At 39.5% G+C, this 13,697-nt stretch overlaps 1 protein-coding gene across 2 annotated transcripts in view; it reads right to left on the reverse strand.

Moving 5' to 3' along the window:
- The window catches only part of LOC127569110 (fibroblast growth factor receptor 4-like), a 133,203-nt gene that overhangs the window by 14,064 nt on the left and 105,442 nt on the right, over window positions 1-13,697 (reverse strand). For both annotated transcript variants that reach the window (XM_052013461.1, XM_052013460.1), the window contains 7 exons: window positions 12,812-12,901; window positions 7,694-7,863; window positions 4,230-4,353; window positions 2,827-3,017; window positions 2,391-2,529; window positions 1,495-1,688; window positions 325-470 (listed from right to left, as the gene is read on the reverse strand). In XM_052013461.1, the coding sequence (XP_051869421.1) occupies window positions 325-470; window positions 1,495-1,688; window positions 2,391-2,529; window positions 2,827-3,017; window positions 4,230-4,353; window positions 7,694-7,863; window positions 12,812-12,901 (1,054 nt within the window). The remainder of the gene's footprint in view (window positions 1-324; window positions 471-1,494; window positions 1,689-2,390; window positions 2,530-2,826; window positions 3,018-4,229; window positions 4,354-7,693; window positions 7,864-12,811; window positions 12,902-13,697) is intronic.

Below are 13,697 nucleotides of genomic sequence, written 5' to 3' on the forward strand. Positions count from 1 at the left end.
TGGAAAAGAAATACCAATATAAACTCTGAAGCTACAAATACGTATATATATGTATGTGTAATACACACACACACACACACACACACACACACAAAGCATCCTTGTAAATATTAAGGCTGACTGAATTCTTTATTTTCTATTTTTCCATATACATGAGATTTCATAGTGTTGTTAATTGCTCTTACAGCGACTTACAAAATGGGAAGATAGTTTGATTCATGTTCTATTTAGGTACATTTATTTGTATGCCATTTGTACAGATTATTAAGAGATATGAAGTGTAATATTCCATATGCAGCATCATCTTACCACTTTTACACTTACTTATCACGATGGAATTCCCATTTTGGGTCCATTGGTAACTCAAACTCCACAACGCCTGCCAACATGGGTGTACCACTGGAGGATAGGCGTGCCACCCTAACAAGAGAGGCATTTGACTTCATTGAAGAGTTTGATTCTCGTGAAAACTGAAAAGGAAATGAAATGAGTCATTCGGCTGTGTGGAAATAAAACATTTCTTCAAACTCACTCATCAACATATTTGTAAAGATTGGCTTTACTATGACAACGTAAGTACACTTTAGCAGATCCATGATCAACTTATGTTGTACTTTGGCTATACTGTGATAGTGGTGGCACAGTTTAGCATTACAATGTTGATGTTGGTGCAGTTTGGCTGAAATGGGATACTGTTGGTGCACTTTGGTTGTAATGTGATTGTGTTGGCCTGCTCTAGTTGTACTGGAATAATAATGGTGCACTTTAGTTATATGAAATTGATAGTGCAATTTAGCTTTGATAGAGTTGGTGAAGTTTTATTTCCTATGATGGTGCTGATGCACTTTGGTTGTGCTATGATATTGTTAGTGCAATTTACTGCATGGGGATAGTGTTGGCAGAGTTGATTGCATGGACGCCATTTTATTCTGTTGTCATACTGTTGGAAATTAAATTTTCCCACAGTACAGTCAAAGTTAAAAAGCTCTCATGGCATTCAAGATTAGAAGCTTTATTTGGTGATTTTTCTTATGCTATAGTTATGCTTGTATCAATTCCTTTTTTTCAGGTATCAATAATAAAGTAATAACATATTGAAATTTATATATCACCGACTGTGGGTTGGAGACTGCATGATCAGCATACCTGGAGCTCAGTAAAGGCTCAACCTGTATTCTTGTTCCAAATTGGTATCTAGTCACCCCAAATGATAGTGTGCAGAGTGAGAGCAGGTTCTGACATACTGCTTTCCACCATGAACAGCCTGTCAAATTATTAATTACAAGAATTTGAGCAAGGTGTGAGTGGTCTGTTGGTACCCATGTAGCCAGCTACCAACATGAACTGTCAATTCCAGAGCTGAACAAAAGAAATTGGGATCAAGTAATAACATGTTGTAAAACGCAGCCACTCAACACTCAATTGAATTGTTGCTGCATTTTAGCAACTTCTTTTTGCAGCCCTATTGAATGATGTGAGGTACCCAGGGCTTACCTGTCTTTTAAAAGGGAATTTGGAGAGTTTCTGCACAGGCAGTGGGTCAAAGGCCCTTTTGGTGGACCTTGCCTGCATCCTGCACAGTATAACGATGACCACTGACAAGATGATAGCCAGAGATGTAGCAGCATAAATCAGGATATCAGTGTACTTTGTCCCGGAGGAGTCAATTATTTTCGGAGGCTCTTCCTCTGTGAAATAATGGAAAGAACAATTTCTATGAATAGACTTCATAAGCTACAGATATTATCGAGACAACCGCTAAAAGGTACCTGCAATGACATGCAAAACTTTGGTGTCTTCGGCACCTAAATCAGAGTCAGCTCCTAATCTGCAACAAAGATGCTGTACAGACCAGTGATCGGCAATCCTGCTTTATAAAACCACATTGTCTTCAGACAAGGGTACATTTTCACCCTGTGTTCCCAGTAAGAACGGTAGAGGCAGAATGATAATGATGGCTGGCCATATCACATGTTCCCTCATCTCACTACCGACCTGCCCCCCTCCCAACCTTACAATTACTCTCATCTCACCATCCCCAATCCTGCCACTTTCACCCTATGCCAGCATTGTTTGTGGACTTAATTTCAGCACTAAAATAGACCATTCTATTGTGTTCACAGTATCCTTGGCCTCCTGCCCCAACATCTAGCACCACTATTGTGATGGTTCTAATGTTGCTCCCAGTGGAGACATTGTTTCAATGCCTAAATGAAGTCTAGGAGGGAAAATAGCCCAGGTCTCAGGCTCCAAGGATGCTCCCCTCTTATTCCTATTTGCAACATGTCAGGCTGGATTGGACATAGAGTTAATACAATCTTTTAAGTACACAATTAAATGCTTAGTCCCTGTCTCTGTCATTATACATCCATAGTTAGACTAGTACGCACCTGGTAAAACTGTCAGCCAGGCTGAGTGGTAAGAGATCCCAATAGAATTGCCTGCCAAACAGGTGTACTTCCCTGCATCTTCAAATGTGACATTATGCAAGTAGAGGACTTCAATTTCAGTGCTGTTAATATCGGCAGTCTGTGAAGAGAGAGAAAAAAATAAACTGATTAAGGAATCGTGTTCTGTAGAGGACAACATGTGTATAAACTGTGCTCTGCAGGTGCAGAGTATTAGATTACACAGAGATGAAACAGGAAATAACTAGGTTATTCAAAGTTCTAATAGCATAGTTTTGTGCCAAAATAATAACAATGGCACCCTACTGTAAAGGTTATTTGAGAACCAGTATGTCCACCTAGTGTACTACTAGTGCACCATCAGATTTAGTGTGGTTATAGAACCTGAAGTGATTGATTTTTTGACCCACATACATACCTTTAAAACTTGAACATATGGAGCCTCATCAGGTCCATATCTACTGCCATTCACCTCCACGTGTTTCAGCCATTGGATGTGAGGCTGGGCATCACTGAAAACTCTGCAGTGAAACTCCACATTGCTGCCTACCACTGCAGATTTGTTAGCTGGAAGGCCAACCTGCAGGATCGGCCGGTGAGGAGACCGTTCTGTGTGTAAGAGAAGGTATAATAAATGTAAATTCAGAATACTGATCATACTGTGTAATTTTGAAAATCTGTGAATAGGTACTTTGGGGACTACCAATACTTGAACTATTTGTTTGTTGATAATCCTCAGTCATCCTCAACCTACAACAGAGAGAAAATTACAGAACTCTCAACCTTTTGCATACTATTTATCCAAATTGCTAGTTGCAACAGAATCTCACTTATTCCTCCATTCTTCAAATAATTTCCAGCAGAAATTGTTTAACATTAGTTCCCAATTCCCTCTGGTGGATAGATATGGTGTACAGATAAGCAAGCAATGTAACATGGAAAATCAGAACAGCTCGTAATGGGTTTCATTATAATAGTTAACAATGTTGTGAACTTTGATGTTTCTTTGAAGTCTCACAGTACACAGAGATTGTGGTCAAACCCTATACCGACTCTAATTGCACCATAACAACATCTCAGGCCAACCAGAAACATCAAATCGGCTTGGATCCAAAGTCAACCACTACTAAGTCCAATACAAACACCTGGTTTTCAGGGAAATTTTTGAATCATTTGTAGACTTTTACTTCTTTTTGATTGTTATCAATTATTTGGAATTTAGACGTAATTGAACCTGTACTCCAAAAGCAATAATCTTGCATTATCAGAATTATAACAACTGGCTCCCGTTTACCTATAATTAACTTATTCTAATTCAAAGATAATTTTTTATGTAATTAGGTTCATTCCATTTTGGTGGCACAATGCTTAGTTTGAAAATAATGAGTGAAACCAACTGCTCCTAATATGGCTCAATAATGTAAACTGGTTTCAATCTTGAGCCCACAATTTTAGTATTCAGAAAAATCATGAGCTGAGAGTGTGTAAGTTATTAGCATGTAGTCCTGGTGATCCTTAGGAACACTGAAGCCAAAATACATGTACAATAGACCACAATTGATTAGAGGATAAATATTGCTATTGTCAATGAAAATGGATTTTATGCTCATTATGTTCATATGACATGCCCAATTATAATGGAGAATGATTTATTTTAGGGCAATGCATTCAAACTTTTAAGCCATTTCTAGCTTTAGACAATTGCAAACTGGTTATCAGAATCTAAGGTTTAGTTCAATAAATATCATTTATACTTGGCCTTTTTTTATCCCTCCCAGTTCTTATACCAACTTGCATCTCTCAGAATTGTTCAATTCTTACCCAGAACTTCTAATTGGTAACTGTGATTAATGCTGCCATACTTGTTCTCCACCACACAAGTATAGTTACCACGGTCAGAAGGTACAACACTCTCCATCACCAGGCTCCAGCGCTGATGGCGTAGCTGAAGGAAAAATGAAATTTAAAACTTGCAAATCAAAAGAGAAGCAAACAAGCCCATAGAAGGCACCATACAAACTCAGTGCAGTGACTACATACCAGAAGTCACCTCAGGAATTTCTGGATTCTGTGACTCCTTTATATCTCCATTTTGCTATGTAAGCCATTAGAAGATCTTGAGGTTTGAGTTAGGATGTGATCAAGATAGGATTGGACAGCACAGTAGTACAACCAGTAGAACTGCTGTACACAGCTCTAGTGACACTGGTTCAATCCTCCTGTGCTGTCAGTGTGGAGTTAGCATGTTTTCCCTGTTACTGCATAGATTTCCTTTGAGTGTTCCAGTTTCTTCCCAATCCAAAGTCAGGTTGGTAGGTTAATAAGTGATGGTAAATTGCCCTTTTTGGGCTGGGTGGTAGGATCTGGGTGAATTAAATCAGATTAGGTTACAGGGAAAATTAGTGAGGTGATGGGATTGCTCTATGAGCTGGTATAGGGCCAATGGACCAAATAGCCTCATACTATGTTTTAAGGAAACCTGGAGGAAGGATCATTCTGCACATGCTGTCTAGCCAGAGGCTATTGAGTTAATGCTAGGGACTCTTAATAACCTGATCCTTGCTATATTTCATTTGGCAATGCTTTTTGGGGTAGTGTTTACTACATTAATCACAAAGACATGTGTACATGTGATCATATGCTTTAAGGTGATATGTAGCAAACAAAGTTTAGAACATAGAACATAAAACAGTACAGCACAGGAACAGGCCCTTTGGCCCACAAAGTTGTGCCGAACTAATTAAATTAGTAATCAAATGCTCAACTAAATTAATCCCTTCTGCCTACACAATGTGCATATCCTTCCATTTTCCACACATTCCTGTGCCTATCTAGGAGCTTCTTGAACGCCCCTATCGTATTTGCCTCCACCACCACCCCAGGCAGCACATTCCAGGCACCCACCACTCTCTGTATAAAAAAACTTGCCCTGTACATCTCCTTTGAACTTGTGTCCTCTCACCTTAAATACATGCCCTCTGGTATTAGACATTTCAACTCTAGGAAAAAGATACTAGCTGTCTACTCTATCTGTGCCTCTCATAATCTTATAAACCTCTATCAGATCTCCCCTCAGCCTCCATCACTCCAAAGAAAACAACCCAAGTTTGTCCAACCTCTTCTTATAGCACATGCCCTCTAATCCAGGCAGCATCCTGCTAAACCTCTTCTGCATCCTTTCCAAAGCTTCAACATCCTTCCTGTAATGGGGTGACCAGAATCGATTGCAATACTCCAGATGCGGCCCAACTAGAGTCAGCATAACTTCCTGATTCTTGAACTCAATGCCTCAACTAATAAAGGCAAGCATGCCATATGGCTTCTTTACCACCCTATCAACCTGTGTAGCCACTTTCAGGGAGCCATGAACTTGGATCCCTAGATCCCTCTGCTCATCAACACTGTTAAGGGTCTTGCCATTTGATCTCCAAGGTGCAACACTTTGTTTGACAAACAATCTTTGATGTTCCTTTAGATTCTTAAGGTATCATGGTCATTAATAATGAGGCTAGCAGAGAAAGGAAGGCAGTTGTAATCTCGCCAGCTTCACAAAGGAGAGACTGGGGACAGGATGGTTTAGACTCACCTCAGTCTCTGCCTACCTGAGTTCTATTCCTACTGTTGGGGTGACAGAATCTGTACATTTCATCTCCTTTTCTGGTTTGGTCTTGCTCCCCCATCAAAGATAAAAATATACATAGAATGTCTTAGGAAGTCATTTCTGAAATGTTGCCAAATGCAGCAGACAACTTGTGTAGAACAAGATTTCACAAATAGTGAATAGATAAATCATTAGTTATTTGTTTTGGTAGTGTCGACTGAAAGAACTAGTTGTTCTTCTCCAAAAAGTACTCGTTAATTTACTGGACTTGCAGCCAGAGTTCTGGGCTGTTGATACAAAGATGAGAATTCAAATATCATCTTGACAGCTGAGGAACTTGTATTTAAGTAAATTTGGAAGTAAACGAAAGAGCTGGTCTCATTATCAATGGCCATGAAACTACTGAATTGTTGCTAAAAGAAATCTGGCTGACTGATATTGTTTAGTGAAAAAAATCTACCATCTTTACCCTACTCTGATCTACCTGTGACTCCAGAGAGCCACCAATGTGGTAGACTCTTAACTGCCTCTATTTGGGGGTAGTTGGTAGATGGATTACAAATTCCAGCACTGCCAGCAACATCCACAGTCCATGAAAAAAATATACAAAAACCTTATTGGATCTTTTACTTTGCCTGAACAGGCAGATAGACTTTGCTTAATGTTCATCTGAAATAAGGCACCTTTGATAATGATGCAGTTCTTCAGTACTGTGCCTGGTGTGAATATAATGCACTCAAGTCTTGGTTGTGTTCAATAGCCAGTGTATTTTCACACCAAATAAACTTCATAGTTAAGGATTATACCTATAGATTTGTATATTAAGGCAGAATGCAATGACCCTGGAACTCACCTAAAGCAGCACTGTTAACTTTATCAGGCGTAACAATCAATTTCACCAGTAAATGCAACTCAAGGCATATTCTTCACTTCCCAAGAAAGAATTAAGAAAAGTTAAAGGACCTGCTCTCACTCTGTTGTTTATGGTTCCTCCTCTGCTGGCAGTCTCCCATATGTCAGGAAAGCATCATATTTCACTCATACACCTCTGCCTTTTTATAATTTATATTCATAAAAGCCAGTTCCTTTAACAGATGATTCACACTGCTGCTGGCAATGTCCCAGGCCCGTCTTTCAGTTGAGGAACCTTTTATACCAAAGATTAGCTGTACACTTCATCTGTAATGCCAATTTTAGTGTTGTAGTAACATAGGAACAATCAGCTGGCTTGAAATACAATATTAACTACCCTGGTTGTGTTCCATTTTCTACAAAGCAGTCCATTTAAGAAAAGCAGTTGTATTAGAATTGCATTGCTTTAATGACCTTCACAATCATTTCCTTCAAGAATTATTGAGGGGGGTTAGGCACTGGATCCTTGACTCTTGGGGTTTGTCAACATATGTTGAATCTCTTGTGGATATGCGATTAAATTGTTAGCAATTATAGGGAAAGGGTCAGTGATCTTGTTGAAGAAAGTAGGCATATCTGACTTTCTAGTTGTGATGTATATATGTCAGATCCCCACTATACCAAAGTCAACTACTCTCTAGGTTACTGGTTAACTAGAAAAAATATATAGATCAACCTTTTTATTTAAAATTCACTCTTCATGTTGTGATCCCTCTGAATATGAATGAACTTAATTCTTAGCAATCCCACAAGGAAGTGAATGTGAATTTACCTTAATTCCTCCAATCCGCTGCTCTCCCCTGAATTCCCTGCCATTCTTCAGCCAGCGTATGGTGGGAAGAGGATTTCCAGCTGCTGGGCAGCGAAATTTCACTGTATTTGCTGCTGGAACCACATGTAGGCGCTTCTCCATTCGCTCAAAGTGTGTCCAGTAGGGAGTTCCTGTGTGCAGAAAGGAAAACCAGTAAGTAAAGCTCTTTGGTAAAGCTTTTTGACTTAATTATGTGCAATACAACAACTGTTTGATGTGACCTTCTAGAGCTTTTTGGTAAAGCTGTGGCAAGGCAAAAAAAAGACTGATATTACACCCCTAGTGAGAGCTCTAATTGAGGGAAACAAAGAATGGAGAATTGGCAAAAGGTGAACAATCAAAACACTGCAGAGACAGGAAATGTGAAACAAAGAGAAAATGCTGTAAACGCAACAGGTCAGGCAGCATCCATGGAAAATGAAACAGAGTTAATGTTTCAGGCTGAGGATTCCTCAGTAAAATGTTAACTCTGAATTGGCACAGGGTACTGTGATTAAAACTATGAGCTGGGCATACCTGGAACAGGATTCCATGGTGTAAGTACGCATCAATAAAATTATCCTATACTTTGTGAAAAACATTATTATCACAGTCCATCTGAATATAATCAATTAGTTCTATGATTAGCTTAGAATGAAGTAGTTGGAAACCCATCATAGCCTTCAGTGGGAAATAAATTGAGATTTTTGAGGTGTAATTTTTCAATTAATGCATACAAACAGTAAACTTACCATACAATAAAAAGAAAGAGCTGGCATCTTTTACAGGTGTTTATGGTGTTACATGGGCATCCCAAAGCACCTCACATCCAATTAATTACTTCCATTGGTTAAAGAAGCAAACATGGCATCCAATTTGAATGTAGGAGGATCCAACAAGCAGCTTTTGAAATAAACGACCTATTAACCAATTTCTCAAGGTGTTGACTGAGGGATAAAGGTTAAGTACATAAGGAGAACTCTCTTGCTCACACAAAGTTAGCAGAACCTCTCTGCTGCACACCAACTAGTACACAGGGAATTTTTATCTTAAATTTTTATCTTCATCTGACAACAAAGGTCAGGCCTTAGCTTAATATCCTATAATACAGCCACTCTCTCATTACTACACTGAAATGTCAATCCTTATAATATACTTAAGGTTCTGAAATGGTTGAATCTGCTGCACACCAACTAGTACACAGGGAATTTTTATCTTAAATGTTTATCTTCATCTGACAACAAAGGCCAGGCCTTAGCTTAATATCCTATAATACAGCCACTCTCTCATTACTACACTGAAATGTCAATCCTTATAATATACTTAAGGTTCTGAAATGGTTGAATCTGCTGCACACCAACTAGTACACAGGGAATTTTTATCTTAAATTTTTATCTTCATCTGACAACAAAGGCCAGGCCTTAGCTTAATATCCTATAATACAGCCACTCTCTCATTACTACACTGAAATGTCAATCCTTATAATATACTTAAGGTTCTGAAATGGTTGAACCTTCAACTCTGACTCAAGAGGCAGGAGTCCCACCATTGACTCAAGATGCCATTAACAGGCTTCTGTTACGTTAGGTAAGGGGATTTATGATGTGACTTGTAAGTGGCAAATATCCTTGTTATGTATATTCACCTTCAAAATACATTTGATTAAGGTATCACATTAAAAAGGCTTGTTAGCAAATTGAAAGCCTATGGAAAAAGGGCACCAACAGCATGAATGTCGATATTGGCCTAGGGATAGAAAACAGAATTGAGAATAGCTGTGTTCATACTGGAACCACTGCAATATCACATATACATTAATGAATTGAGCATGTGGGTATGGAGCAGAATTTCAAAATTGTAGGTGAATCAAAACTTGAAATGGCAGTTAATACTTCACAGGGACATAAATAGCTGGTGGAATAGGCAGAGCGGATGACTTTCCATGGAGAAGCTTAAGAACAAGGAGAGAAAATACAACTTGAGTAGCGCGGGCGTTATCTTATAAAGGGCACAAGAACAGAAAGTCTTTGTGGCGAAATCTTTGAAGGTGGCAGATCAAAGCAGTTAATAATGCATATGGGATCCTGAGCTTCATAAATGGAAGCATTGCGTACCGGATTATCAGATGCCACGCACTAACTTCTGCATATTTGATTGCATGGAAGACAATCAAACCAAATGCATGAAAGTGAGTACAATCAGCAGCTAACAGACTTACACATGTTTGGTGCTGGCAGCTGAAGGTAAATTGCTCCTTCATAATACACACAACCCTTGATGTCATCTAAACCTATAAATAAACACTAGTTTGGCCCCAGCCGGAACTCTGCATCCAATTCAGTCTGGACACATTAAGAAGGGGATGAGACTTTGGAAAGGATACAGAAGAGATTTACTAGAATGGGTCCAAGCATGAGGGATTTCAATTACATTGTCACACTGGGGAACCTGTGGTTGTTCTTCAGAGAGAGATAGCTAAGAGGAGTTTTCTCAGACTTGTTAAAGTTACACAAGGTTTAGGTCAGAATACATAAAGCTAAACTGTTTCTTGTAGCCAAAGTGATGATTATCAGAAGAGAAGGCTTTTGACAAAAGAATCAGAGGTGATAGGAGGCAAACTATTCTAGTAAAATGTGTGATTATAATGTGCACTGCAAGATCAGATGGTGCTTTTAGAGGTGAATTAAGTAAATAATTGAAGGAGAAAAGATTTCCAAGGATACTCAAAGAGCCACAGAGTGGTAAAACTGGTGAGGCTACCACACAAGCTTAATGGAAGTTATGAACTTAGGGGGCTCAGAATAATTGGGCCATTTCTGGTACTGGTGGAGAGGTAGGACTATAAAAAGCCTGTGGTGAAGGGTGAGGGTGTGGGACTGAGTGCAAGAGTCGCTAAACTCTGTGATGCTGGACTATTAAAGCTAGATTCCCTTTAATGCGTGCAGAAGCAAGTCTTGCATGTTATGAAAATCTACTGCTGCACGAGTGGCCTGCAATGTTCATAGACCATGCAAACACAAATTAATTATGATGAATGATGGCTAAACATGTATTGACTGCAATTGTACTCCACCAAGTGTTTCTGGGTGTCTCCGTGCGTAAGTATATCATAAGTACAGAGGACCTTTAACTGACAATGGTGACCTGCACCGTTGAACAATTGACTTTGGGTTAAATTCCATTGCACTGCCTGAAATAGCCTACTTCAGTTGAATTTCTAACATCATGATTCAAATTCTAGCTTGGTCCACAATCAATATTTCCTCGTTGACTTTATGTGAAAGTATTCTGAAGAAAGTTATCAATGAAATGGAGAGATATGGACCATGTGCAGGCACATGGGATTAATTTATATTAGCATCATGGTTGGAACAGACATCGTGGGCTGAAGGGAATGTTCCTGTACTGTACTATGATTTTTTGGATACGGTTGCCATAAATTTTTCAGATTCTGTAGTAGCCTTCTATACTTTGCCATTATGATCATTCATTTATGTGAAAGAATTGACAAGGCCCAATGATGTCTAATAGTCTACTTAAAACATCTCGCTGCATTAGAATTATTGTTTTATCCTTGAACTTTTGTAGTCCTGATAAGGAATGTGAATGGATTTCCAAGAAGTACTGGGAGGTTGTTGGAGCGAGGTGATGAGTATTTGGGGGAGTTGATATAATTTGATTTGCCAAGAATGGTCAAGTTGGGTCATCAAATTCCTTACTTCTAAGTGTTTACTCTCTGTGGTGGATCCCTGGAATGTGTTGCCCGATAGGGTGGTGGAGGCAAATTCATTGGGGGCTTTTAAGAGGGGCTTGGATGGGCACGAGCGAGAGGAAAATGGAGGGATTTGGGCATCCTGTAGGTAGGAGGGATTAGCTATGTCGGCACAACATTGTGGGCCGAAGAGCCTGTACTGTGCTGTACTATTCCATGTTCCATGTCCAACTCAAAAAAAACGTAGATCATGAGGGATGGTCTCCATAAACATCTGAATTAACTTTAGAATCACTAAAAATCTGCAATACTGGCCAACTTGAGTCAATTGTTCTACCCCGAGTTTATGAACCCTGTGTAAGTGAAACTCCACAGTTACATATCAAACATCTATCATTTTGAAATTCTCCTCAAAGAAGTTACACATTCCTAAACATTCTTGTCTAATCAGCTCTACAGTAATTGACCTAATTAGCTGGACTGGGAGCTCCAGCAGCAATTAGGCTACGCATTTAGCAGCAGACTGAATCTGCAGAGCTTGAACAATTAGAGCAAAGGGAAACTGTTGCCCACAATTACACATAGCAGTTTAATTGGAGAACTGACTGGTTGCCTGAAGAACAATACACTTGCTTCCACAAGCAAGAGACATGTTTCCAATAGTCCTTAGAGTGCAACATTGCAAAGAATTGACTTTAATTTATACAAACCAATGTGGCACACAAGGCCTATGTGATGGGCTGATTAAAACCATTAGTCTCATTATTCTAATGTGCTGATAACACTCTATCCTACACCCAACTATTTACTAATGTACACACCAAAATCAATCATTCCAGTCCACAGCACCATGACTCCTGCTCCACCCAACAATGAGCAGCATCGGCTAGGTGTACTTCAGCTGCAAACGTCAGGCAAATGTAACCAAGTCAATTACAGCCCAATCTGGCACCTGCCAATGATTAGCATAGTGGTGAAAATTATTACTCATCATTATTAGTCTATTTCCTGAAGCTCGTCTTGGGTTGTGCCAGAACCACTCAGTTCCAAACCCCTTCACAGCCATGACGCAGGTACAGATGCAAGGATTGAATTAAAGATGAGAATAAAAGTAGCCATTAAGGAAACATATTACTGAGTACAGTACCATTCACGCTGTGGGATATATACATCCATGTTTTGTGCAAACACTGCCCAAATTGCTTTATCCTCAAGGCCATGTTTTATGTACAGGCAACACTGCATGTCATACACCAATGTACATTGTAACTGACATGCTATCCATACCAACCTCCTAAAATAAAATATTATATAAAAACTTTTCTGCATGCATGTTTGGTTGCGAGTATGTGAGAGAAAAAGAGGAAAGGCTGGTCAAAAGCACTGACCTTTTTGAGGAAATGAGTGACCATCACTGGTTTCTGAAGCTGAATCTTCAGATCCACCGTCTTCATCATCATCTCCGGAAGACAAAGAGTCTGAAACAATCAATGAATAGGGCGCTGAACCTTAAAAACTGGAATCTCATTCTTTACTCAGCACAGTATGAAGTATTACTCCTTGCACTGAAGGTTATGCAAAATGAAGCCGCCTCATTTTGCTTACAAATAAACTGGGCAAAAACCAAAATGAAGACAGCTGAAAAGCAGCCATTCAACCTGAACCAGGGGCAAGTAGCTTTCAACAATGCTGAAGGGATAAAAATCTACCATCTAACTTTTAAATTAAAAGATAAATTTCATGTGCAAGTTACAGTTCCAACACATACAGTATATTGATGATATTCTGCTGGATGTCTTGGCAAAATAGTCATTGACAGAGTTTCCATGCAGGCAAACCACCAGTGGTGCCGACATTGGATTCTCCCTATCCACTTAAGTGAACGCATCACCCAAGCTGAGATTCAATGGTCAGCCTGTCTGGCAGTGACTAAAAATGATCAGAGTCAGGAGACTGTGCTTCTTTGGTCACACTGCTCGAATGGATGCCTGGCCCGATCATACCAGAGCACAGAGCACCATATTTTCAGCAGCTTGCCGCAGGTCTGTAGCCAACCTCAGTGGCAGACCACTGTTACTATGGATGCATAGGGTTGAGGCTGACCTCAAACCTCGTGAGGACTGCTAGACTTTAGCCTGCAGAAAACAGCAGAAACTTACTCCTGTCTAGATTTTTACAGAAAACACTGTGGAAAGGAGGAGTTGTTACATTATATTATATAATTACACTGGTCTACAAGGAGTTTGTTACCAGAGGGGATTATATTTCACACTT

This window comes from Pristis pectinata, chromosome 4 (assembly GCF_009764475.1).
Source record: "Pristis pectinata isolate sPriPec2 chromosome 4, sPriPec2.1.pri, whole genome shotgun sequence".
Taxonomy (NCBI): domain Eukaryota; kingdom Metazoa; phylum Chordata; class Chondrichthyes; order Rhinopristiformes; family Pristidae; genus Pristis; species Pristis pectinata.